The 24,268-nt window shown below is 38.8% G+C and overlaps 2 protein-coding genes across 3 annotated transcripts; one reads left to right on the top strand and one right to left on the bottom strand.

The window, feature by feature from the left end:
- The first annotated feature begins 538 nt into the window (after nt 1–538).
- Nucleotides 539–24,268, top strand: LOC113647472. The gene is made up of 11 exons (XM_047818689.1): nt 539–654; nt 971–1,278; nt 4,175–4,198; nt 5,223–5,477; nt 5,746–6,037; nt 15,968–16,047; nt 17,731–17,997; nt 18,274–18,546; nt 21,272–21,553; nt 21,637–21,744; nt 21,886–24,268. Exons 1-11 carry the CDS (start codon nt 539–541, stop codon nt 21,933–21,935), a joined length of 2,055 nt encoding a protein of 684 aa, XP_047674645.1. The 3' UTR covers nt 21,936–24,268.
- Nucleotides 11,209–13,450, bottom strand: mmab (metabolism of cobalamin associated B). Of its 2 annotated transcripts, none has more exons than XM_027154204.2 (9): nt 13,134–13,450; nt 12,684–12,748; nt 12,498–12,591; nt 12,351–12,408; nt 12,111–12,183; nt 11,857–11,978; nt 11,642–11,706; nt 11,467–11,526; nt 11,209–11,348 (listed from the first exon to the last, which is right to left on the bottom strand). In XM_027154204.2, exons 1-9 carry the CDS (start codon nt 13,223–13,225, stop codon nt 11,264–11,266), a joined length of 714 nt encoding a protein of 237 aa, XP_027010005.1. In that variant the 5' UTR covers nt 13,226–13,450; the 3' UTR covers nt 11,209–11,263. The 2 variants fall into 2 exon arrangements, with proteins under 2 accessions (XP_027010005.1, XP_027010007.1); XM_027154206.2 differs by having other exon boundaries at nt 11,881–11,978; nt 13,134–13,446.

Below are 24,268 nucleotides of genomic sequence, written 5' to 3'. Positions count from 1 at the left end.
CAGCACATCATTCAGTGGGACAGATGCTAAATCATTTTCTTTGAATGCAAAGGTGGTTTTGTCTTTGCCAGTGCTCCCTCGGATTTTTCTGAGGAATCTTGCATTAACTTTATTGCCCTCAAGGCTCTCAACCAAGCCAATATAATGGTAACTGCTGCATTTGGTCGCAAAATTCACAATTATAAAGTCACCAACTGACAGATCTGAGATGTCTGGTTCACTACTCTCATCCTGGGAGCTCTCACACTCAGAAATGTCATCAAGTGGAATGGGAACATCACTCTCCTCAGAGCAGCTGTACAATAGGGTTTTCTTCTTGGTTTGTTTCTTCTTGGGAAGTTGTGGCCTAATGGTTAGAGAGTCTGACTCCTAACCGTAAGGTTGTGGGTTCGCGTCTCGGGTGAGACGCGAACCCTTCTTCCTGACTGAGGTGCCCTTGAGATTGTTATGTGAGCATAACAATCCCCTTTCTCTTTGCTAAATCCAGTGCCCTCAGTGAAATATGGGTCTCGTGGTTATCAAGGAGTAGCAGTATGGGATGGTCAGAGGAGCACTTGGCATGCTGAACCAGATGTTCAAGGAGCTCCGCAAAGGTGTCTTCATTGATCCAGCCACGATCTGGTGGAGGAACAAATTGATCCTGGAGGTGCTCCTGTAATGAAATGGTCTCTGTATCGAACCCTTGGGAAGATGAACATGGGAGGCACTGCATTCCCAGTAGCATTGATTGCACAGACCAAAGTCACAAGCTCTACTCTTTCGGCATATGTGATGGCCCCCACTTGTTTTTTTCCCTTTTCCGGCACAACTTGCTTTGGTGTCTGCACTGTTGTGACACCTGTTTCATCAACATTATAAATCCTGCTTGGAGGGAATTTAAACCTATAAAACAAAGACAAGAGCCATGTTGAAAAAACTTTTCTGCCCTGGCTGGTGCCCTAAATGATATTCACACAGAATTCAATATCAGAGAGAAGATCGTTTGCACTACTACTGACAATGGATCAAACTTCCTGAAAGACTTCAGAGTTTATGGGCTGACTGATGAGAACAACAATCCTGAACCTGTAGGAGAGGGTGATGGAGAAGAGGATGATGGTGGGCAAAATGATGATTACGATGAAGAGGAAAGCTTTGAGGATGTGGAATTTGTTGTTGCCGGAGCCCTGTTGGATGAAGATGACTACTTGGAATACCAGCTACCCAAGCACCATCGCTGCGCCTGCCACCTCCTCAATTGTCCACAGTTGATGCTTCAAAAGCAGAAGTCAATCCATTGTACAAGCGCATGTCAAGGTCCACATTTGCCAAATGCTCTAGCCTGTGGAACAAAAGTTCAATATCAACCATGGCATCTGAAGTAATTGAAGACCACTGCAAACTCCAACTTGTAAGGCCTATTGCTACAAGGTGGAATTCACTCTTCTCAGCCGTAGAAAGAATAGTGAGAATAACAAGAGAACAAGGTGAAGGAGCCTTTGCAGCTGTCTGCAGTGAACTAGATACACCTGAGTAAGTGCTTGTTTTTCTGCCTTCAGTTAATGACGTGATGAACAATGGATTAAGTCATAGTTTTATACTTTGAATAATATAGAAAGCATGTACAGTATGCGCTATGCCAATATACAGTCCCCATATTTACTATGGACACACAGACTGCTCAGGTACTTGTTCAGTCTCTTGTCATATCTAGACTGGATTACTGCAATGCACTGCTGGCAGGTCTACCTATGAACGTAATCCGTCCTCTGCAAATGATCCAAAATGCAGCTGCCCGGCTTGTTTTCAACCTGCCAAAGTTCTCGCATACCACCCCACTGCTGCGATCCCTCCACTGGCTTCCGGTAGCTGCACGCATCCAATTCAAAACACTGATGCTGGCCTACAAAGTCAAAAATGGACCAGCTCCCTCTTACCTCAAAGCCCTCATCATTCCTCGCACTGCACCCCGCAACCTCCGATCTACCAGCACTGCTTGACTGGTTCCACCATCTCTCAGGGTAATAGGCAAGTATACTACAAGACTCTTCTCTGTTCTGGCACCAAGGTGGTGGAATGAACTTCCCCTAGAGGTCCGGACAGCTGAGTCATTGGCTATTTTCAAGCGGCGGTTGAAGACCTACTTATTCAGGAAACACTTCAACTAGCACTTCTTTCCTTATCTTTTGCATTAAAAAAAACAACAAAAAAAACCTTTGACACTTTTTCATTGTAACTTTGAACAAATGTTTTAAACTCATGGTATCTTAAGTATGTAACCTAGTGAACCAGCATTAATGTATTCAATGTTAGAGATTTAAGCACTTATATACGTCGCTCTGGATAAGGGCGTCTGCCAAATTCTGTAAATGTAAATGTAAATGTAAATACATACGTAACCCAGGCAACTATTATGGCGGAACCAGCTGGGGCAGATGGCCGAGGGGATTTTTTTTTATCAATAAATTAACTCAATGAGTAATACTATTGTAATACAAATGTGTTTTTGTAGTACTGTGTGTTTAGCACAGTGAAAGGTTCTTTTGTTGTACTGTGTGTGAAAGGTTTAGCTCCGTTTCACGCGTAAAACGTTCAGTTCTCTCAGCTGATTGTAACCATTGACTTCCATAGTAGTAAAACAAATATTATGGAAGTATACTGATAAAGGATAAAGAAGATATTTTGATAAATGAAGGTAAGCATGAAGTTGACAGAACCATGGAATTCCATCATATTTGTTTTTCCTACTATGGAAGTACTTCTACCTGAGTAATGTATGTGAATACCTTTGACACCACTGGACTGAATACACTGTAAATCTCAGTAAAATTCTACAGACACAAAGGTTTAGTCTTAACAACTAAGTTTTGTAAATGAGTCATTCATAGCCAGGTTTCTGGGTCTGTGTTGAACATTTTAAATCAGTTACATACAAAACTTTAACCATAAAAATACACAAAACACAATCACAGAAACATCCTAGAGTCACTGAGATTTAGTCTTTAGGACAGAGTGTCAGAGATCAGAATTCAGCATGAAAATGTACATACAGTAAACATGCAGTGTTCAGTTCTGTTCAGAGTTATTCAAACTCAGTGTTGAAGCACATTTAGTGTTCATTAATTAAACCTCTTTGTTTAATTCTACTTTTTCGCCTGGATCAGGAGTAAGAGAGTTTTAATTAAAAATATTTTGATAAATGGATTTCAGAAATGTATGAAAATGTACTATATTTGATTTAATGGAAGTCATTCAGGTCTCCTGTAGATTTTTCTCTGCTCTTGTGAATATTTAATTTATATTTTTTTCAGATCAAGGAGATTTGTGGGACAATTGGAATATAAGAGAAAAGCTATTTTGTTAGTTAATGATTAAAATAATGAATTGAATTTAAACCCAAGGAGTCTTTTAATGTTACATTGTGGACCACATGTCTTCATGTGTGATTGATTGTTGACAGCTAAAGCTGCCGATGGGAATCATATCCTTGGTGGTTATGACACTTTTCTCCATCCTGAAATATACAAAATTCTTGTCCACAAGGATTTTCTTCTGATTATAAATTACAGTAATGATCAGCTCTTCTTCTCATTCACAGAGTTTACATAAAATATAAACTCTGTGTATCAGCTCTTCTTCTGATACACAGAGTTTATATTTAATGTAAACAAACTAAAGAACAATGTAAACAAACTAAATTCCTTTTGTAATAATAATAATAATAATAATAATAATAATAATAATAATGTGTTGTAAGCGCCTTCTTATTAGAAATAGATTAAAATATAACTAATGATGATCAGATACTTTTTCCTTTTCCCTCTTCATCTCCTGCTTTTGCTTTCAGAATAATCCTGTACTCCTCAGATCTCCCCAGAAACCGGTGACGTGACTGAATTTTGATTGGTTTTTGAGCTCTAGTTGGTCGGAGCCAATCAGAATCTCTCCTTCTGAAATCGCAAAAATATTCTCCCAGACCTCAGCAGCAGGATCTTTCTCTTACACGGAGTTAAAGAGAATTTAAATACAAAGGTACAGTGGAGTTAAATAGAGTAAAAATGGAATTTAAAAGAGTTCAATTGGTGTTAAAGTTATAAATCCAGTAAGTAAATAATAGATTTCGTGTTTTAGTGCACAGACAGTGAGAGATGTCGCTTTGCAGCACAGTGATGAAGACTCTGATCTTCTTCACACTTTTCTCTTCATCTTTCATCAGCAGGTGAGTTCTGTAATGTTTGAAGTTCAAGTTAGCTTTATTGTCATTGCGCTACATGTTGAGACATGCAGTGGAACGAGATGTCGTGTCTCACAGGTCAACGATGCAACATACATACAAACATAAAACATAAAAACAACAACAAAGCAAGGGGCAGGTACGGACAGTGCCATCATTACAAACAATACACTCAAGAAATAAATATAAATATATGGACTGTACAATGTGCAACAGGAAGCATTCAAAGTCAAGCAGCTGGTAGGGCAAGTACAAGATGCAATGTGCAACACGAGCATGTAAACATGTGTATTGTCTGTGGGTTTTTGTACACCATTTTGGTTTTGATGTGCCAGTGTGCTAATGCTGTGGTGAGTGCGGCTGGTGGCTGTCAGGTGGGTGTGTTTTCTCGGGTGGCAGTGGTGGTTTAAGTTCAGGGCTCTCACAGCTTGGGAGAAGAAACCGTTCCGCAGTCTAACAGAGCGTGCTCTGATGCTCCTGTACCTTCTTCCTGATGGTAGGAGCTGGAAGATGTTGTTAGAGGGCTGGGTGGGGTCCCCCACCATTCTGTTGGCCCTGCTGAGTCATCGCTTCATGAAGATGTCCTCAATAGAGTGGAGGGGGTGCCGATGATCTTTGCGGCTGCATTAATCCACTGAAGGGTCTTGCGGTCTGCTGCACTGCAATTCCCGTGCCAGACAGTGATGCAGTTGGTCAGCACGCTCTCTATGGTTCCTCTGTAGAGGTGGTGGGGATGGGTGGAGGGAGACATGCTCTCTTCAGGCGTCGGAGAAAGTGCAGTTGCTGATGTGCCTTCTTCGAGAGTGGACCAGGTGAGATTGTTGGTGGACCATGTGAGATTCTCCGTGATGTGCACCCCCAGGAATTTTGTGCCGCTGACCCTCTCTACTATTTTATTCAGGAGATTCAACCTGCTGGTGGAGGTTGAAGTGTTTCAGTCTTGTTATAATCCTGCAGTGTGTGTCGAGTTAGTGATGTAGTGTTAATGTGTATTTTTACAATTTTACAGTCACACACTCGCTGCAGTATTTTATCACTGCAGTTACATCAGGAATTAATTTCCCGGAATTCACTGCTGTTGGTCTGCTGGATGGACAGCAGGTTGGCTGCTATGACAGTGAGAGGAGAGAAATCGTAAAGAAGGAGTGGATACATTCTGATGATCCAGATCACTGGAACAGAATTACACAACTTCTGCAATTTCATCAGGGGATCTTCAAAGGCTATGTGGCTACAACAATGCAGCGCTTTAATCAGACTTCAGGTAAACACACATACACACACACACACATACACACAAAGTGAAGGTGTGTCACTTTGTAAACTCATCCTGATCAGTGTAAAGGTAAAGAATTAAATCTTATGTCTGAGAGAAAATCACACTGAAAATAAAGAGGTTCATAGAATTGAGAGAGAAATTAAATAGAAATTTGGTGTAAGTTTGATGTAAGTGTGTGAGTGAGCAGGAGACAGATCTCAGATGAACGTCATCACACTCACCCCTGTGTGTCTGTGTGTGTATGTGTGTGCAGGAGTTCACACAATGCAGAGGATGTACGGCTGTGAGCTTGATGATGACAGGAATGTCAAAGGATACAATCAGCTCAGTTATGATGGAGAAGATTTCCTCAGTCTGGATCTGAACACTCTCACATGGACTGCAGCTAAACCACAAGCTGTAATTATCAAGACAGAGTGGGATAAGATTTCTGGCAATAATAATGTGTGGAAGCACTTCCTGGAGAAGGAGTGTATCGAGTGGTTAGAGATGTACATCAGAGAGACTATGGAGAGGAAAGGTAAAGTGGGTGATCTGTTACTCTAACTAACTAACACACACACTCCTGTGTTGTGATTATTTAAATCTCTAATTAAATGTGTAAATCTATTTTTCTGTCTAGCTCAAAACTCTTGATCACATGACCAATAACTCTGAACTTCACTTAGGGGGAAAATGAGGTGACGTTCTTCAGATAGTTCAGTGTGTAAAGTGACTTACCCTGGTGTTCTTTACAGAGCTGACGACATTAACACATTTTCCATAGCAGCTCTGGGTTGTGAGATGAGAGTTCTCTCTCAAACTTGCAAAACAATCCCTAAAATCCACAACAATAATAAAACATTAACCCTTCAGTAAACACAAATCCGGAGAGAATCCAGACACCCAGACAGAATGATTGACACCTCTGACCCCCTGGAAGATCCGCCCACTTAGATCGATCTCTCATGAATCTGAAGTGTTGATTTTCCTGCTTGAAAGGTGCAGCATTTCCCACATCTCTCGCAGTAAATGAGGAATGTTTTGAGTTCATTCATGTGGAATAAAATCCATCTGTGTGTGTTTGATTTACAGAAAACTTTCCATGACTTTCCATAACTGGTTCAGTTATTCTGACAGATATAGTGATTTTCAAGAAGAATACTCTTGCAATTTTAAAGTATAATAAATTTATCTTTATTTTTTCTTGGCTTACATTTAACATCTATTTAAAATTTTTTTCCACATTTTTAAAATGTAAAGGATTATAAATCAGAAAATGCTGTGCTGGAAATGGCCCTGTGACACACTTTTATTGTATTATTGTAAAACTACACAGTGGTCCATGTTTTGCTTTGTCCAGTTGAATGTAGTAGCATCAAGAAGACTGCAAATTTTCATCACTTAATTTAAAAAAATATTTATTTCCTGTTTTGTTTATAGGTTTTAAAATAAAAATAACATATGACTTTCACTCTCTCTCTCTCTCTTTTTGTTCCTGTTTATCTATTAATTAAGATAAATTTAAGATTGTAGGGTTTTCCTTTTCTTGTTTATTATTTTAACAGGTTATTTTGTATATAACAGGTAAGTATGTTTTTGGACTTTATTCGCACATATATATAAAAAAGGGGTGGGATATATTAGGCAGATCCCAAAAGTGGACGTTACCGAGATGTAGCATTTACATAAACAGGAACGGATTGAGGCACATGACAAAGAGTTTAAGGTGTTGACTCAACCTCCAAATTCCCCAGATCTCAATCCAATTGAACATCCGAGGGATGTAGCGGACAAACAAATCTGATCCATGGAGGCTCCACTTCACAACAAACTCGTGTGGAGTCCATGTCTTGACAGTACAGAGCTGCTGTGGTGACACAAGGCAGGTGGTTTTAATGTTATGACTGATTAGTGTAATACATGTGCCAGTGTATTACAATACTGTGTAAGCTGTGAACAGACAGGGTGAGGGTCAAACCCACTTAGCAAGATTTCTTCCTTTTCTGTATAATAGTTTGGCAACATTAGATAAATTAGCTAGAAGCAGAAACATACACACCCTGTGTCATCTGGTTTATTAGGAAAGCTGTAGATTTGCACATCATCCAAAAAACGGTTTCATTTTTGAAACTTTGTAAAAATCTGTGTTATTTGTTACAATCTGGTAGTTTGTAATTTATTATAATGATTGAAGTCCTTTTTCTACAAAATTCTTATAATAATTTCTAATCCCTCTCTCTGGTGTTTATAATAATTTATATTTACCGGGATGGTTCCCTTTTGAGTGTGATTCCTTGCCACAGTTTACCTCAGGTTTGCTCATTAGAAATAAATAAAAATAGATTTAAATATGTAAAGTTAATTTTTCTTAATTTTTTTTTCTTAATTTTTAACCTTTTGTTCTATATTTCTTATTTTTTGTAAAGCTGCTTTGAGACAAAGTATATTGTGAAAAGTGCTATACAAATCAAAGAAAATTGAATTGAATAAAATCATGTGTGTTTACAGGGTGTTTATCAACATCTGAAAATTCACCTGGTTTCATGTTTACAGTAAAAATGATCATCAGCCTGAAACAGAAAATTCTCCTTCAGACTATTTGTCAGATTGGTTTATTGTCTACAGACAGACAGTGAGTCCATCTTCAGGGTTCCCACTCTTTTTCAGAGATCATTTTCCAGGACTTTAGGAAAATTTAGGAAAAAAGACAAGGATCACAGATTCACGGCCTAAAGTAATATGTTCTTCTCTCCAGAAGTCTTAAAGACAACGTACACTTTATGGCTATATTACTTAACTATAAAATTTGAAAAACACCAGATCAAGGGCGTAAGTTTGATTTTGACATTGGTGGGGACATAAATAAAATTGGTCTGCAGAGCTGCATTGTCACACTTGACAAACTTGAACAATAATTAAAATAGTATTTTTTTGTGCCATAAATTTATTTATTAAGGTTACAGAGGTCAAAAACAACAGATATACAATAGGTCTATTTTATTTTTTACTTTTTTATGATGCCAGTAAGATTTAAAAAAAACCCCAAAAAAAACGGCATTATAAAAAATAACTGCAGAAGCATTCCCAAATGGAATAAACAACATTTAACTGTCTGTCCAAAACATTCACTGCATTAAGCTCAATGAACAATATCCTTCTGAACTTTTTAGTGTAGTTGCTTCAAACTCTCTTGCATGTTTTCCAAACTTTGTTCTAGAGCTGCTAACTCCTCACTTTTCTCTGTGACACTTTTTTGATAGGCATTTGATTTTGAAAGTAAGGTGAAGTCATGCTTTCTCTCTGCCCTGATTGCCATTTCTTCTGCCTCTTTTTGCATGGTTTCTATGCTATGCATTATTTTTTGTCTTTTTGCATTGACATTTGCAATTTCTTGCTGCAGGTCTTTTCTTTTCCTCTCATTGGCAGTTTCGACTTTCTTTTTCTTTTCACCCTCCAAGTACTGTACATATCTCATCCTTGCTCCTTTGCAGTGTAGTATGAGATCTCTTGGCAGGAGTTCATCCAGTGGGTGTTCAGCCATTGCATCCTGGACCATGCGCAGTGCTACCAGAGACCTCTCATTAAGGTTTTCAACAAGCATATCTTTGTTGATAGAGTATCCTCAGTCCACTGCCCCTTGTCCATGAGATAGTTTAAGCAGATGTTTAATCAGGTCCCACAAGGCTGTATATTCTGGTCTGCCACTGATAAGATTTTCAAGAAACTTGTCCAGCCTGGACGTTTAAGCAAAATGTTGGAATTCTGCTTTATGGTGTGTGTTGATGTCTATTGAAAGTGTTTTGTACTGTGCAAGAATCTCATCACACTGAGGTGCAGTGTACCAACAAGCATTAAGCAAATTTTGTAAGAGTTTCTGGAACATTTCTCTTGAACTTTCTCCGTTTGCAACCATGACCACGGGGTCAAGGGAGCTCAGGTGCCGCACAACTGGGAACATTAAGAGACTTCTCTCCATCATTTTCTTGCAAGTCATGGAAAGGAATGAGATGCATTCTTAAACTCCTGAATTTTTAGAGGATGGTCCTGGAGGTTTTCAGATGCCTTTTCTAAAGCTTGCTTCATACCAAATCCAGTGTCAAGCTTTTTAAGTGGTACATGGTTTGCTTTGTCTTGTGGATCTAGTTTTAGCAGTTGATATAACTTGATAGCAAGCCTCTCGTGGTTGACTGGAGCTCCTTTGCTAAAAAAGGAACCATTGGAGCGTCTGTCTGGAATTTTTCCAAAAATGGCTTCAGCTGTCTAGCTACAAAAAGAGGGTCTGCAGTAGCCTCCTTTACTGTGCAGTATGATGCTGATGATGGAACTTTACTTTTCTGAAGTTTCCTATGGCTGTTGATGTACATCTGCACTGCGGGCCAAATTGCGATTGCTCTCTGCAACTGCCAAGTCTTCTACCCATCGATGAGCACAGAACTGATGCTGATGTTTTAGTCATCTCAATAAAATGCTCACGTCTGGCCGGGGAGTCATGAAACAACTGCCAAAGAGCCCTCAGTACATCTCCCACCTTCCAACCTGTTCTCTCCACTTTGAAAGCTTCCATGCAACATGCAAATCACTCGGTATTTATGAATGTATCATTGACTCAGTTTCACAAACGATTTGTTAATAAACGCATATTCAAAGAAACGCCACTGCATTGCTAAAAACTTTCTGCTCCGGCTTTGTTTGGAACTACTATGGTTAGTGAAGGATAGAAAGGAAGTCACTTAACTTCTTGTTTAGTGAACTGTTGCAATCAATATCACATTTGCAAACGTGTTTTTAAGTTTATATAAGTAAACCTATTATATGTTACCGGCCTTCGCCTTATGTTTACAACACTAGTCTGTGCTGCACTTTGAGCATGCAAATAATTGTTCAATGTACAATTCGCTGTGCGTCAGTAGAATATCTAATTTTGACTTCTTATATCGCTCATAAAACAGGTTTGGGGACAGTGTGGATGGATTACTTTTAAAGACAATTTGTCATGTGAATGAAATTTCAACATTTATAAAATAAAAAGACCGTACATTAATACCCTTTCCTTTCTCAGGCCAATGCCGTCATACATGCTTTAGTTTGCTGTGCATTCCCCTTGCACATGATATTCAGATTAACAAGGTTAGTATAACCTGCTTACCCATCACCATCTGCTGAAAACATTCGAGCACTTAAACCATTCCTAGCACCTGAAACCGCCAACACAAGACAGCGTTATCCGTCACAGCGATATTAAACAGCATAACAAAAAAAAAAACCCGTCAAAACTCAGCGTCCAGAGCAACAGAGAGCTTTCTGTTACTAACGTTAATTGTTTCGACCAGTTGTAAACTGGTCTTTAAATGATCAAGAACATTTAAAAATAATAATTTTCCAGGACAAGATTTTTTCCAGGACAATTTATGTTTTCTCTCATTTTCCATGTGTTTTCCAGGACTGAAACATTGGTCATTAATTTTCCAGGATTTCCAGGTTTTCCAGGACGCGTGGGAACCCTGATGAATTCTGATCATGTGACTGAATAAACTGTAAATCTTAGTAAAATCCTACAGACACTGAAGTTTAGTCTTAAAAACTGTGTTTTGTAAATGAGTTCAAACCAGTGTTAAAGCGCCACCTAGTGTCAGTGTTATAGTGTAATAAACTGATGCAGTGTAATTAACACCATCAGCTGAATCAGGAAACGTTTTTAACACTGAGTCAAAATAACTGATTTAGATAAACATACTAGAGGAATCTCACAGTTTTATTAGAAGAAACTTTATTTCTGAATGTGAGGAAGTTCATTCAGGTCTCCTGTAGATCCTCTCTGTGTTTCCTTCTTTCATGGCTGTGTATCTGGCCAGTGTGAAGAGGTAATCACTCAACCTGTGTAAACAACAACACATCACAACAGGTAAAGTAGTGACACTTAAAGCTTCAGCATCTATGTTTTTAATCTTAATCTGTGTTAAAGGAAGATTTATAACAAACTCATTTGTTTGACCTGTTGAGATATTTGCCTACTTCAGGATCGGCCTCGTCTGAACGCACTATAGGAGCAACGCTGCAGAGAGAGACAGGAAGTGACACGTGTGAGCCAACAATCAGCTCATAATAAAACATGGATAAAATCCATAGCACAGATCTAGTGTGTGTGTGTGTGTGTGACTGAGACTGACCAGCGCTCGGCCCGGCGACACACAGCTCTGGCCACATGCAGGGCGGCGCTGCTTTTCCCCCCAGACTGCAGAGCATAATTAATAGTGAAACCAATGTAACACAGGTGAGAATACAGTCAAGCTTTAAGAATATTTTTGTTTTTTACTAGAATTGGGTTTGTTCAATTGGCCAGAGGTCCAGTATCAAAGACTCCACATACTGCATTACTACACACATACTGTGAGAGAAGGAAGCTTACAGGCAGGATGAAGTTTGTGAGAGGAGGAAGCTGTTCTGTGTAGGAATCAATCCAACTTTCCAGCTCTGCTACAGGCTCACTGCTGAACAGTGTTTTCTCTGGTGCAGAAGGAAAAACAATGAAAATAACACACTGTACACACTGTCACTACTCACTTAATTCTCTTCATCTCTCTGCCTCTCTTTCACAAACATGCACACACACATACACAATGCATATTGCACACACACTTATGTGGCTCTCTCGTGCTGACGAGCGAGGAGTGGCCATGTTGGAGCCCACGTCCTGCAGCACACACTGGATCTGGGGAAGGAAAAGACAAAGCTGCTGTCAGAGGAACTACACATCCAACACACTGTTATGTGTGTGTGGGATACTGTGATATTTAACACACAGACACACACCTTATTGTTGTTGGGATATGGAAACTATAACATGTAAGATTAATCACTTATTCACCAAACACACACCTTGTCTAGCTGATGGGTGAAGTTGTGTCCTTTCTCGAGGCAGAACTCTCTAGCCAGCCTAAGGAGGAAGAGTGTGTATGATGAAGACTTTGATACAGTGTATTGATGAGATACAGATAACTGTGTGTGTGTGCGCGTGTGTCTCACCCGATGGCAGATGAGAGCTCATCTGTCGTACCCAAAGCTTCAAAAATACTATCCTCTTTCGGTCGCCTCTCTCCAGTGAAAGTGCTGGAAAATCCTTCGAAAATTCAATAGACAGAAAGGCGCAGGGTGAAATATTGCAGATGTAATTTCCATGTACAAAGAGAAAGAAAAGAAGAATTGTGAAACCTTTGTCTCCTGTTTTGGTGTAAATCTTGGGAATCGCCTGATCTCGCTCCGACTTTGTGCCAAAGCTCAGAAGGTGAGAAAGTTCAGAGGTTACACACATTTTCAGTCAGAATTCAGTGGTTAAAGTTTTCTGTTTATGAATGTTATGAGTTCAGATCCCACAACTGACACAGAGACACTTTAGTGAAAACTGCTTCACTTTCCCCCCCTGACGGCTACAGACTACTTTAAAATGAAATTGGTTTTAATTGCACAATATCATTTATTAAAATAAAAATATGTAAGTGCTGGTAGTTAAAGAAATTGATATACAACAAACTTTCTTAAATGTTCAAATGTATAAAATTTTATTTTATATCACTAGTATTATCTTGTTATATAAATAGACAGAATCCCCATTCGGGTTGCCAAACCCGTATAAAGCACAATATTATGAATTATATTGTTTACCTTCTGAGGTTTCCACACACAATGTGCTGTGACTTTATACACGTTATAAACAGCACACAGTGACGATGTGCAGATCGACTCAAAGACGCCATTACACAAATGTACAGTGTATAAATTCAGTGGGATTAAACCACGACAATTTCTAACGTTATGAAAATATTTCTCACGATACGGTTAATGTAGCTACAACTACACACACTACACTAGCTGGTTTACCACTAAGCAAAATGAACGTTTGCAATTCGGAAATATGGAATGTTTACACTGATCACATTTGTTCTTCCTGGTACCCGTAGATAAGTGGGCGGAGTCACATTTGGTTCTGTTCTAATCTGTGGGTCTGCACTTCAACAAGAACGCCTAGATCCTAGTTCGCATGCAGGCCGCCATTTTGGATGTGTTCTAAATCCCCAAAAAACCCTCTGCATTTTTTGTGAAACTGTAATTAAACGGTGAAAAAAACATGTTTTGCTTCATCACTGTGAGAAAATGCACTCAATTTAGTAGTAGTGTAGTGCTGGAGTCGGTGGATGCCGTGTCTCATAACAGTGAGCAAACACTAGCAGAGATTACAGTGGGAGCTTCAGCCAAACACTACAGCACACTGCAGCCATCACACTCCTCACATCTGGTCTAGAAACACACACACACACACACACACACAAAACAGCATTTGTTGTATTTAAAACAAATGGTATGTTTCCCTTTCATGTGACTGACAATGTACATTACGTGCAAAGTGCTGACAGGGACTCCGGCAAGACTAGTTATGACAGCATAGGGTGAGCTGGAAGGCGACACAGACACGAGGGCTTCCTGGGACTTAAAGCATCACAACTCCACATTCAGGAAATTGACATCATATTTCTTATCTTAGCAAAATGTCTGAGATGTACCCATGTGATATTATTTATGTGAGCTTCAAATGATAGACTGGTATCAATAATCATTCCAAGGTCTGCTGCACATGATGAAATAGAAAGACCATCCAGAGTTACTAGATATTACACATCTAAAAGCTTACTTCTGGCTGCCTGTGTTCCTAGTAAAAGCACTTCTGTCTTGTCAGAGTTAAGCAGAAGGAGGTTAGTAAGCATCCATTGTCTGATGTCCTTCACACTATCTAAACATAGCTATGTGCCATCAGCATAACAGTGCAAGCTACTAAAATGTGTACTAATAATTGCACCAAGGGGTAGCATATATAGGGAGAAAAGCAATGGGCCTAAAACAGAACCTTGCATATCACCTAACATTACCTTAGTATGTTTACAGTAATCCGCACCCATGTATGTGGAGCTCCACTAAGCTTTTGCCAAGTTCCTCAAGGCACAGTCTCCTCTTGTAGTTTTTTGCCCTCTTTCCAACCTGGATTGATCTCCCTCCAAGCCACAAAGGCATTATAGGACATCGATGAGATTTAAAAACACCACCATGGGCCAACGCACACGTGTGTGTGTCTGCTCAAAGGCACCTGCATGTCAAAGTGTGGTAAAGGAGTGTAGAAATGTGCTTGAATTGAAAACTAGTGTTTTATACACTAATTGTAGTCATATCCATTCATTTCCATCGACCGGTCCTTTTTGAATGCAAGTTCCATAAAACACTTTTTTTTTTGAACACGTTATGTGTTCTAATAGAGTGTATGAACAAATCATGGAATCTGACAACGGATGAAATGTAAAGCTCCTTTTAAAGTTTTTTAGGGGCAAAGCATGTCTGTTCTGTCAAGAATTCTCAGAGGTATTCAACTAAAATTGAAAGAGGTCCAGTAAGAGAAAATTTCTTGAAGCGAAGGTCCGGAAGATCATATATTTATGTAGCCTAGTAGTTGCATCAACATCTGCAAGCAATCGATACCTGACTGTCAAATCAAATAAATTCAGTTTCAAAAACTTTTTGACAAAAACCTGGGAAAGCTGTCTCAGGGACGCTGTCTTCAGATTTGAGTGGATATGTTTGTTCAATACCTTTATGTTTTGTCTCATAATGGCGTTCCACATTGCCACTTTTAAGAAGTGCCACGGTTTCTAGCTGAACATATGAGACACACTGGTTTAGTGTGAGTTGGAAAGTGTGAACAGAAATGAGTCTGTCCATTCTGGAGTAAATGCACTATTTTCGCTGTACACTTTTCTTTTATTGGAGAGCGGCATTTGTTCTTTATTCTCCCTTTCTCTCTCATCTCGCACTGTTGAGTCGCAGTGTTTACTTCAGGAACGCACAGACTTGATTAGCTGAGTGGTATCACGTGGGATGGCTTAACTCGCATGCAATTGCTCTGTGCGTTTCCACTACCACTACCGTAAAGATTGCAAAAGCTGCGCCTGATAAATTATGGGCGTCCCGTCAAGTTTTAAAGCATAACCTATTGTTTTGGCCGTAGGTCCGGAGCTTCTGGGTCCGGACCGCGGTCCGCCTGTTAGTGACCTCTGCTCTATGTTCTGGTTATATACCCTCTCTTAAACAAACTAACTAAGCTAAAATGGGTTCTTAGTTCTTGAACGATTGCAATAATCGGTTTTCTGAAATTAATTCATTATAGATGAAAATATAAAAAGTGATGATCATAAACTCTTTTTTTTTTCTCCATCGTATCCTGCTTTTAATTTCAGAATTATCTTGCATCTTCTCAGAAACTGGTGACGCAAATGAACTGAATTCTGATTAGTCTATACTCTGTTCACGCCCCCCTCCCCAAACAAAGAGGGAAAGAAATAAAATCCCACGGAACAGGATCAGCATTGTGATATTCTCTGAATCTCTTTAAATACGAGTTACAGTGGTTAAACCTGCAGGTTGAGTGTGTAAGTAGGAGTTTAGTGCGTGTTTAGTGTTTGCATGATGGCATGTTACAGCGCAGTGATAAAAACTTTAATCTTCTTCACATTTTCTCTTCATTTTTCATCAGCAGGTGAGTTCTGTAATGTTTACTGTCTTTACTACATTTATTTATTCTCTAATATTGAAGTTTAACGCTAAACGCTACATAAATAATAATACAGTAAATAAATAAATACACCACTCGGTAAAACAAAAAAATACACACATAATAATAATGCTAATAATAATAATAATAATAATAATAATAATAACAATAATAAGTAAAATAATAATAACAACAACAACAACATTATTATTATTATTATTATTATTATTATTATTACTATTATTAACTTTTACACTCCTCATTTGAATATTCATTTTCATCACTTTTCACTGTTATTCCTGTTATTTACACGACATACAAAAGTGCTTTGAAATCTCTAGCAGTGAATAAATCAACACTGGCTCAGACTTAAGATACCATCAGTCTAAAAACTGTGTTGGGAGGAGATACAGTATTTATTTTGTTTTTAAATGATATAATCAAACTGGGAAAATAGGAGCTAGTTCAAGTGTTCCAGGAAGAGGTTGGTCTTCACCTTTTGTTTAATGATAGCCAGTGACTCAGCTGTTCGGACATCTAGGGGAAGTTTATTCCACCACCTCAGTGCCAGAACAGAAGAGTCTTGCTGTATACAGAACCTATTAGAGATGTGCAGATCAGCTCAAACACCACTCGAATCTGCTGCTTCGAATAAATCATCGGCCCGATCAAAAGCACCACAGTTTACTATGAATAACATCCGCTCCCGATCATCACATTATAATTATACTCATTCTTAGTTTTTATCATGATGATATGGTCAATAGGTGGTTCTGCGCATTCGGTTCAGTTAGAGCGATCTGTGTGTAACATAATACTCTGGACGGTTATCTATCTATCTGTCTATCTATCTATCTATCTATCTATCTATCTATCTATCTATCTATCTATCTATCTATCTCTCTATCTATCTATCTATCTATCTATCTATCTATCTATCTATCTATCTATCTATTTCTATGTTTGTTTGTTTATTTATTTATGTTTGTTTGTTTGTTTGTTTATTTATTTATTTATTTATTTATTTATTTATTTATTTAAGAAACAAAAGATTAAGCTACATTTTATTAATAGCATAAACACAGGCTTTTCTCCCTTTCAAACAAGAACACAAATGCAATGTGCTCAACCTGATCAATGACTGGATATCGGCTATTAATTTATGTATTCAGAGACTTAAAAGCACTTCTGTATGTCACTCTGGATAAGGGTGTCCAGTCATTTCTGTCTCCTTTGATGATTTAGTTTAGTTTAGTTTCTTTCTTTCTGTGACTCTTTTTTCTTCACTTCTCCCTCACTGCTCCTGTAATCAGACACTTTAAATGGTAGGAGGTTCAGGGGCAGCAGTGACTACATTAGTAGTCAGAAAAGAAAAAGACAGAAAAGAAAAAGAAGACAATCAATACACATCCAATCTTTATTACAGTTTTAATCGTTTCATTCAGAGTTAATATTCTACAGATAACACCTTTTATGTTTGTTGTATTGTTTTTTCTTTTATGAAAAACAACTTTCATTGTAATAAATAAACAAATAAAATAATAGCTGTCATGTCCTTTTCCAGTTATTGTTGAATATAAAGTTGATGAAAGATTTAAATGCACAGTAAAATGCCCAGTGTCTGTTGAGTTAGTGATGGTGTTAATGTGTGTTTTTACACTTTTACAGATACACACTCGCTAAAATATTTTGTCACCGTAGTTACACCTGGAATAAGTTGCCCCGAATTCAGTGCTCTTGGCTTTGTAGATGGACAGCTGATTGGCTATTACGACAGTGACATCAGGGACACGATCCCAAAGACAGAGTGGATGCAAAAGGTGAAGGCAGAGGTTCCAGAATACTGGAAAACACAGAAAGAGATTGCACTGTATGGTCAGGAGGGGTTCAGAGTTGGTCTGCGTATAGCAAATCAGTACTTTAATCAGACTACAGGTAAATACACAAACACAGTGTCACTTTCTAAACTTATCAGCCCTAAGCAGTGTAAAGATAGAGAAGTAAATATTCTGTCTTTAATATGAAAATAAATGAGATAAAAATTACTCTGGAAAAGGGTGTCTGCCACATTCTGTAAATGTAAATAAAGAGATTTGTAAAAAATTCTGTGTAAATGTGTGAGAGATGAACATAATGAGGAGTAAAGTGTGGTGTGAGAGTGTAGAAGAAGACGGAGCTCACCTCTGGGTTTGTGTTTGTGTGTTTGTGCAGGAGTTCACACAGGGCAGAGGATATACGGCTGTGAGCTTGACGACGGGACTTTTAGAGGATATGAGGAGTGGGCTTATGATGGAGAAGATGCCCTCAGTCTGGATGTGAAAACTCTTACATGGACTGCAGCTAAACCACAAGCTATGGCTATGAAGAACAAATTGGATCCTGATTCTAGTTTAACTGTGGGCCTGAAGAACTTCCTGGAGTATGCATGTGTTGATTGGTTAAATATGTTTGTGTCTTATGGCAGAGAGACTCTAGAGAGGAAAGGTAAAGTGTGTGATCTGTTACTGTAACAAACAAACACACACACACACACACACACACACACACACACACTCCACCTGTGATGTGGTTATTTAAATCTGTAAATAGAAAATGAGTGTAATGTCACTGCGTAGGTTTATAACAAAAATTGAGGAAGTGGGAGACAGACAAGACCAACATCTCACAGAGTGAGCTTTATTTTTTTACCTTGCTTTTCAGTGCAGAATGCGCACACACACACACACACACACATACACTCACTCCCTCACTCAAAAACATGGATCTGTGTCTTCAGCTGCCTCTTTCTTTCACTGCACTCGCTCTCCTCCCTTAAATCCCCTTCGGCATTCACTGTTGGGAGAGCAAACACTTTGTTAACAAGGTTATTTACAGGCATGTGAATCTTACCACTTGTTCCCCCAGACTCTGTCCTTCATTCACAAACTAGTGCTCAATATTTTTCTATCCAACTCGAAACTCTTTCACATCTTTGTAGCCAGAAAATCTTGATCACATGACCAATAACTCTGAACTTCACTGAGGGGGAAAATGAGGTGTCATGGTTCTTCAGATCAGTTTATTGTTTAAAGGAACTTTTCCTGGTGTTGTGAGATTAGAATCCACTGATCATTGTTCTCTCTCAAACTTGCACAAAAGCCGTTTAACACTTCAGTAAACACCAAACCAGAAAGAATCCAGGACACCCACCTGGAATGATTGATACATCTGACTCACTGGAACCTCCTTACTGTAGATCGGTCTCTCATGAATCTGTCGTGTTGGGAATTTCAAGTCAAGCCTCAAGAACCTTTTATTGTCGTTTCAACCATACTGTATATAGCAGTTGCAGTACACAGTAAAATGAGACAACGTTTCTCCATGGCCCATGGTGCTACATAAAACAAAGACAGAGCTAAGGATTAAATAAAATAGTCCTGGCCACATAAAGTGAATCTTTGAAATCTGGTGCAAACAGTGCAAGACAAAAAGACAGTGCACACAAAAAATACAAAAGACAAAATCAGAAAAGCAGCACTGACCAGTGTACAGTACATACTGTATGTTCTATATTGCATGTGCAGAAATACTGCAATGAACACTTAATACAGTAGTAGCAGTTATATGAGGTTTTGTTATGTATTTTGCAAAACAGTAATCGACTGTGATATGCAGAAGACAACATGTGCATGGATGTATATTGGAAGATTGTGTATTTGGTGTAGATCAGTGCAGTTCATACAGTTGATTGTGTGTGTCGGTATTGTGCTCAGTACAGTTCAGTTCAGTTATTGAGGAGTCTGGTGGCTTGTGGAAAGAAACTGTTACACAGTCTGACCTGAATGCTTTGGTACCTTTTTCCAGACTTCAGGAGGGTGACGAATGTGTGTGAGGGGTGTTTGGGGTAATCCACAATGCTGTTGGCTTTACGGATGCAGCGTATGGTGTAAATGCTCAGCTGTCTTCACTATCCTCTGCAGGGTCTTGCGATCCGAGATGGATCAGGATGCTCTCAGTGGTCTCTCTGACAGTGGTCCCTGGTCCAGTGTGTCACTGGACTAGGTGAAGTTATCCGCTAGATGAACACCAAATAATTTGGTGCTTTTGACAATCTCTACAGAGGATCTGTCAGTGTTCAGTAGAAAACGGTCGCTCTGTGCTCTCCTGAAGTCAACAATAATTTCTATTTTATCAACATTCAGAGACGGGTTCTACACCAGGCAGTTAGCTGTTGCACCTGACTTGTTCTTCTTATTGATGAGACCCACCACGGTCGTGTCATCAGCGAACTTTGATGATTCTATCTTTGCATTGCTACACAGTCGTGAGTCAGCAGAATGAACAGCATTGGTCTGAGCCCTGAGGGGCTCCAGTGCTCAGTGTTGTGGTAATAGAGATGCTGTTCCCAATCCGGACTGACTGAGGTCTGACTGAGGGATCCAGTTGCAGAGGGCGTTCAGACCCAGCAGGATCAGTTTCTCAATCACGTGCTGAGAAGTGTCTTTATTGTCTAGGTGGGTGAGGGCTAAATGAAGGTCCGTGACAATGTCATCGTCCTTGGAGCGGTTTGGACAATATGCAAACTGCAGGGGTCCAGTGAGGTTGGTAACTGGGTCTTGATGTGCCTCATGACGAGCTTCTTTACAAGCACTTTACAATAGGTGTACAATTCCATGTCACCAGAAGGTTTCCCAAAGTCTTTGAGTTCATTCATGTGAAATACAAAAATCCGTCAGTGTGTGTTTGATTTACAGAAACCATTCCACAATGGTTATTATTTATTAATAAAAACACCAAAATCCTTTAGCAGAAGTGTTTCCAGACAAAAAGAAGGAAAAAACGAAAAAGTAAATGAAATTTTAAGAAGGTTTTCATTTTAACAGTTTACAAACACTGTAAACAGTGATGATGATTTCCTCCTTTCCTGCAGAAACCATTCCAGAGTCTCCATCTTCATTCAAACACATAAACTGGTGGAAAGTTGATGAAAAATATGCTCAGCAGGAATACAAATTATTCCTCAGCAGGGTTCACATGAGGAGTTTAGACATGAAGAACAGAAGAGACTTTTAATATTTGTCGTGGGATGTGGTAGCCCAGTGGTTAAGGTGTTGGGCTACTGATTGGAAGGGCCTGAGCAAGGCCCTTAACCCTCAGTTGCTCAGTTGTAAGTCAAGGGTGACTGCTAAATGCCGTAAATGTAAATATTTCTGTCTCTGTTCCTCTGCAGTTCGCCCTACAGCGTCAGTGTTCCAGAAACACTTGCCTTCTTCAGAGGTGGTGTGTCACGCTACAGGTTTCTTCCCCAAAGCAGTGATGATCTTCTGGAGGAAGGATGGAGAGGAGGTGCATGAGGACGTGGATCTCAGAGAGACGTTACCCAACCAGGATGGAAGCTTCCAGAAGAGAAGTATTCTGAAAGTCCCAGCTGAGGAGCTGCAGAAACACACCTACACCTGTGTGATTCAGCACAGCAGCTTGGAGGACGAGTTAGTGCTAGAAGTACCAAAAGGTCCTAAACTCCACATACACTAGAAACAATAAATCTGATTTCCTGATGCAGCAGATAATAAAGACTTTGTGCTGATTTAACAGGTGGAGGACTGATGGTTATCATCATTGGTGTAGTTGTGGCTCTTGTCGTTCTCGTTGTTCTGGTTGCCGTTGTTGCTGGAATTATGGTTTGGAAGAAAAAATACTCTGGTGAGAGGAGGAAAGAGACAGATGTGAAGTTTTCAGAGAACAGATTTATACTTTCTAATTCTTGAAGGAGATTTGATGAAGATTTTACTTGTTTTTAATCTGAACTGATAAATAAATGTGTGTCCATCATCTGTGTTTCAGGCTTCAGACCTGCTCCAGCCGCTGAAGAGTCTTCCTCCACCAACTCTTAAAGTGTGATTGTGTGTCTTCCTGCTGAAATGAGAGAGTAAGACATGATGATGTTTACAGTATCATATGGAAGAAAAGTCTCTGTGTGTGTACAGAGAATGCTTGACATTTTGATCACATGAATTCATGTGTCATGACTTCTGAAGACAGTTACAGTACTGTGTAAAGCACAGTAGGTAGAAAAATGCTGTAAAGTTTAAATGCTTTCTAAAATAGAAGTGTTAATAGTTTCTTTATTATCAAGTAACAAAATGTAACAATTAAAAGCACAAATAGAAATCCAAATCAAATAAATATTTGGTGTGACTGCATGGCAGACATTTGGCATGGAAACAGGGGATTCAACTACTGTATGCATGAAAACATAGCATCTGGGTACAGAAAGATGGCAGAAGGCCTCTATACTAATGAGACAAAATGTTAAATATTTGGCTCTGACAGTAGGTAGCTTTTTAGCTTTTTAGGTAGTGGTGCATTAATGAGTGTCTTTAGGCAACAGTGATGCATGGTGGAGGTATCCTGTAGGTTTGGAGCTGCATTTCTGGTGTCCTCAATGCTGGAAATACAGGCAGATACAGTACTTATAATGGATAAGATACTAATGATGGATCTGCATTACCATCTGGGAAGCGTCTGATTGTCCCCAAATTTATTCTGCAGCAGGACAATGACCCCAAACATATAGCCAATGTCATTAAGAACAATTTTCCTTGTAGAAAAGAACAAGGAGTCCTGGAAGTGATGGTTTGCCCCCCACAGAGCCCTGATCTCAACATCATCCAGTCTGTCTGGGATTACATTAAGACAGAAGGATTTGAGGCAGCCTAGAGAAGATCTATGGTTAGTTCTCCAAGATGTTTAGAACAGCCTACCTGCCAGTTTCCTTCAAAAACTGTATGCAAGTGAACCTACAAGAACTAATGCACTTCTCTGCACAGTAGAACAGCACTGTTGAACATCTTCCAATGTTGAAGGGAAGTAAGAGTGATGTGTCTTTCATCTGCTGCATTAAATACTGATTTTATTTAGCTTTAGTTTATTCTGTTTGTACACTTTGCATTTTGTAAATAAATCAGAAATAACTAATTAATATATATATATATTTTGAGAGCATTCTTACTTTACAGCATTTTATCATACCTGCCTAAAGCTTTTACACAGCACTATATAACCTACAAATCTGTAAACCTCATGTTTATTAGAAGATAATGCTGCTTTACCATATCCAAAGTTTCGGTAAACACAAATCTGCATGCATATTTATAATCTGTGAATGTAAAATGTGTGTATGTCATTAGTCATAAACAATTCACTGTGATATCTTAGTTTCCCCAGTGTACAGTGAGGTGTGACCAGAGTCTGGGTTTGTGTTTGTGAATGTGGTTTAAATCAGTTGCATGCACAAAAACTGTAACCATGAAAGTGTACACAAAACAAACAATCTCAGTAAACTCCCACAGACACTGAGGTTTAGTGTTAATAGCAAAGTCTTATATTAGTGTCAGAGATCAGAATTCAGCATGAAAGTGTTCATACAGTAAACATGCACATAGTTCAGTGTTATTCATTTAAGCAAGTGTTAAAGCACCATTTAGTGTTAGTAAGTAAGCAGAAAATCAGTTAGTTCAGTGTTTACCAGCCAGTTTGTGACAAATGTAAATAAATGACGCTGGTGTATAGTAAATGGCAACCTTCTAGGTTGGTGAGGAGTTAATGCAGTAACGTAGATGACTTTTGCTGGTGTCAGAAACAGGGGTCAGTCTAAAGGCACTCCACTCAGCAGAATCATGTTTCATGTTCTCTGATTTTCCACCCTCTTAATGTTTACACATGAATGTCATATCTGAGTTTGTTTAATTTCTGCAACTGTGAAAATCTTAAATAATACACATTCAGAATCTTAACATAATTTTTGGAATATTTTAAGTTTATATGGAATTCAACATTCTGTATTATTTTAAAAATTGTGTGTAATATTATGGAATCGTTATTTAATATTATATTTTATTGTATGTTCAAAAACTTTAGCACTGTTGATTTTGATCCTAGGCCAGGGCTACTTCTGATCCCCTCTGTTACCCAATTTGAGTGACTGTAGTTAGGGAGGTGAGAATTTTATTTAAATCTATCCAATGTTTTCTGCAATCAGTGCGTTCTCAATCAAGACAAGGCTCAACAATGAAGTTGACCATAAATAAGCTTCCTGGGCTTTCACCACAATTAACAATAAGATGAGAACATGGAAAAATAATTGTAGCAAGAGGATAAGGTGTGAAAAAGAAAAGGGTTCTCGGCTTTGTTGAGTCTTAATAAAGTCTGATTTTTACAATGTTAA

Source organism: Tachysurus fulvidraco, chromosome 9 (assembly GCF_022655615.1).
Source record: "Tachysurus fulvidraco isolate hzauxx_2018 chromosome 9, HZAU_PFXX_2.0, whole genome shotgun sequence".
In the NCBI taxonomy this organism is placed as follows: Eukaryota; Metazoa; Chordata; class Actinopteri; order Siluriformes; family Bagridae; genus Tachysurus; species Tachysurus fulvidraco.
Note: the sequence above shows the minus strand (reverse complement) of the source record. Positions and strands in the feature narration are given on the sequence as shown.

Excerpts from the sequence above, each read along its gene's own strand:
- LOC113647472 (XM_047818689.1), top strand. The coding sequence starts at position 539 with ATGGTCAGAGGAGCACTTGGCATGCTGAACCAGATGTTCAAGGAGCTC. Across the intron at positions 21,554-21,636 it reads AGTGCTAGAAGTACCAAAAG|GTGGAGGACTGATGGTTATC; the intron begins GTCCTAAACTCC and ends CTGATTTAACAG. Across the intron at positions 21,745-21,885 it reads TTGGAAGAAAAAATACTCTG|GCTTCAGACCTGCTCCAGCC; the intron begins GTGAGAGGAGGA and ends TCTGTGTTTCAG.
- mmab (XM_027154204.2), bottom strand. The coding sequence starts at position 13,225 with ATGGCGTCTTTGAGTCGATCTGCACATCGTCACTGTGTGCTGTTTATA. Across the intron at positions 12,592-12,683 it reads CACCAAAACAGGAGACAAAG|GATTTTCCAGCACTTTCACT; the intron begins GTTTCACAATTC and ends GAATTTTCGAAG. Across the intron at positions 11,979-12,110 it reads AGCACGAGAGAGCCACATAA|AGAAAACACTGTTCAGCAGT; the intron begins GTGTGTGTGCAA and ends CTTCTGCACCAG.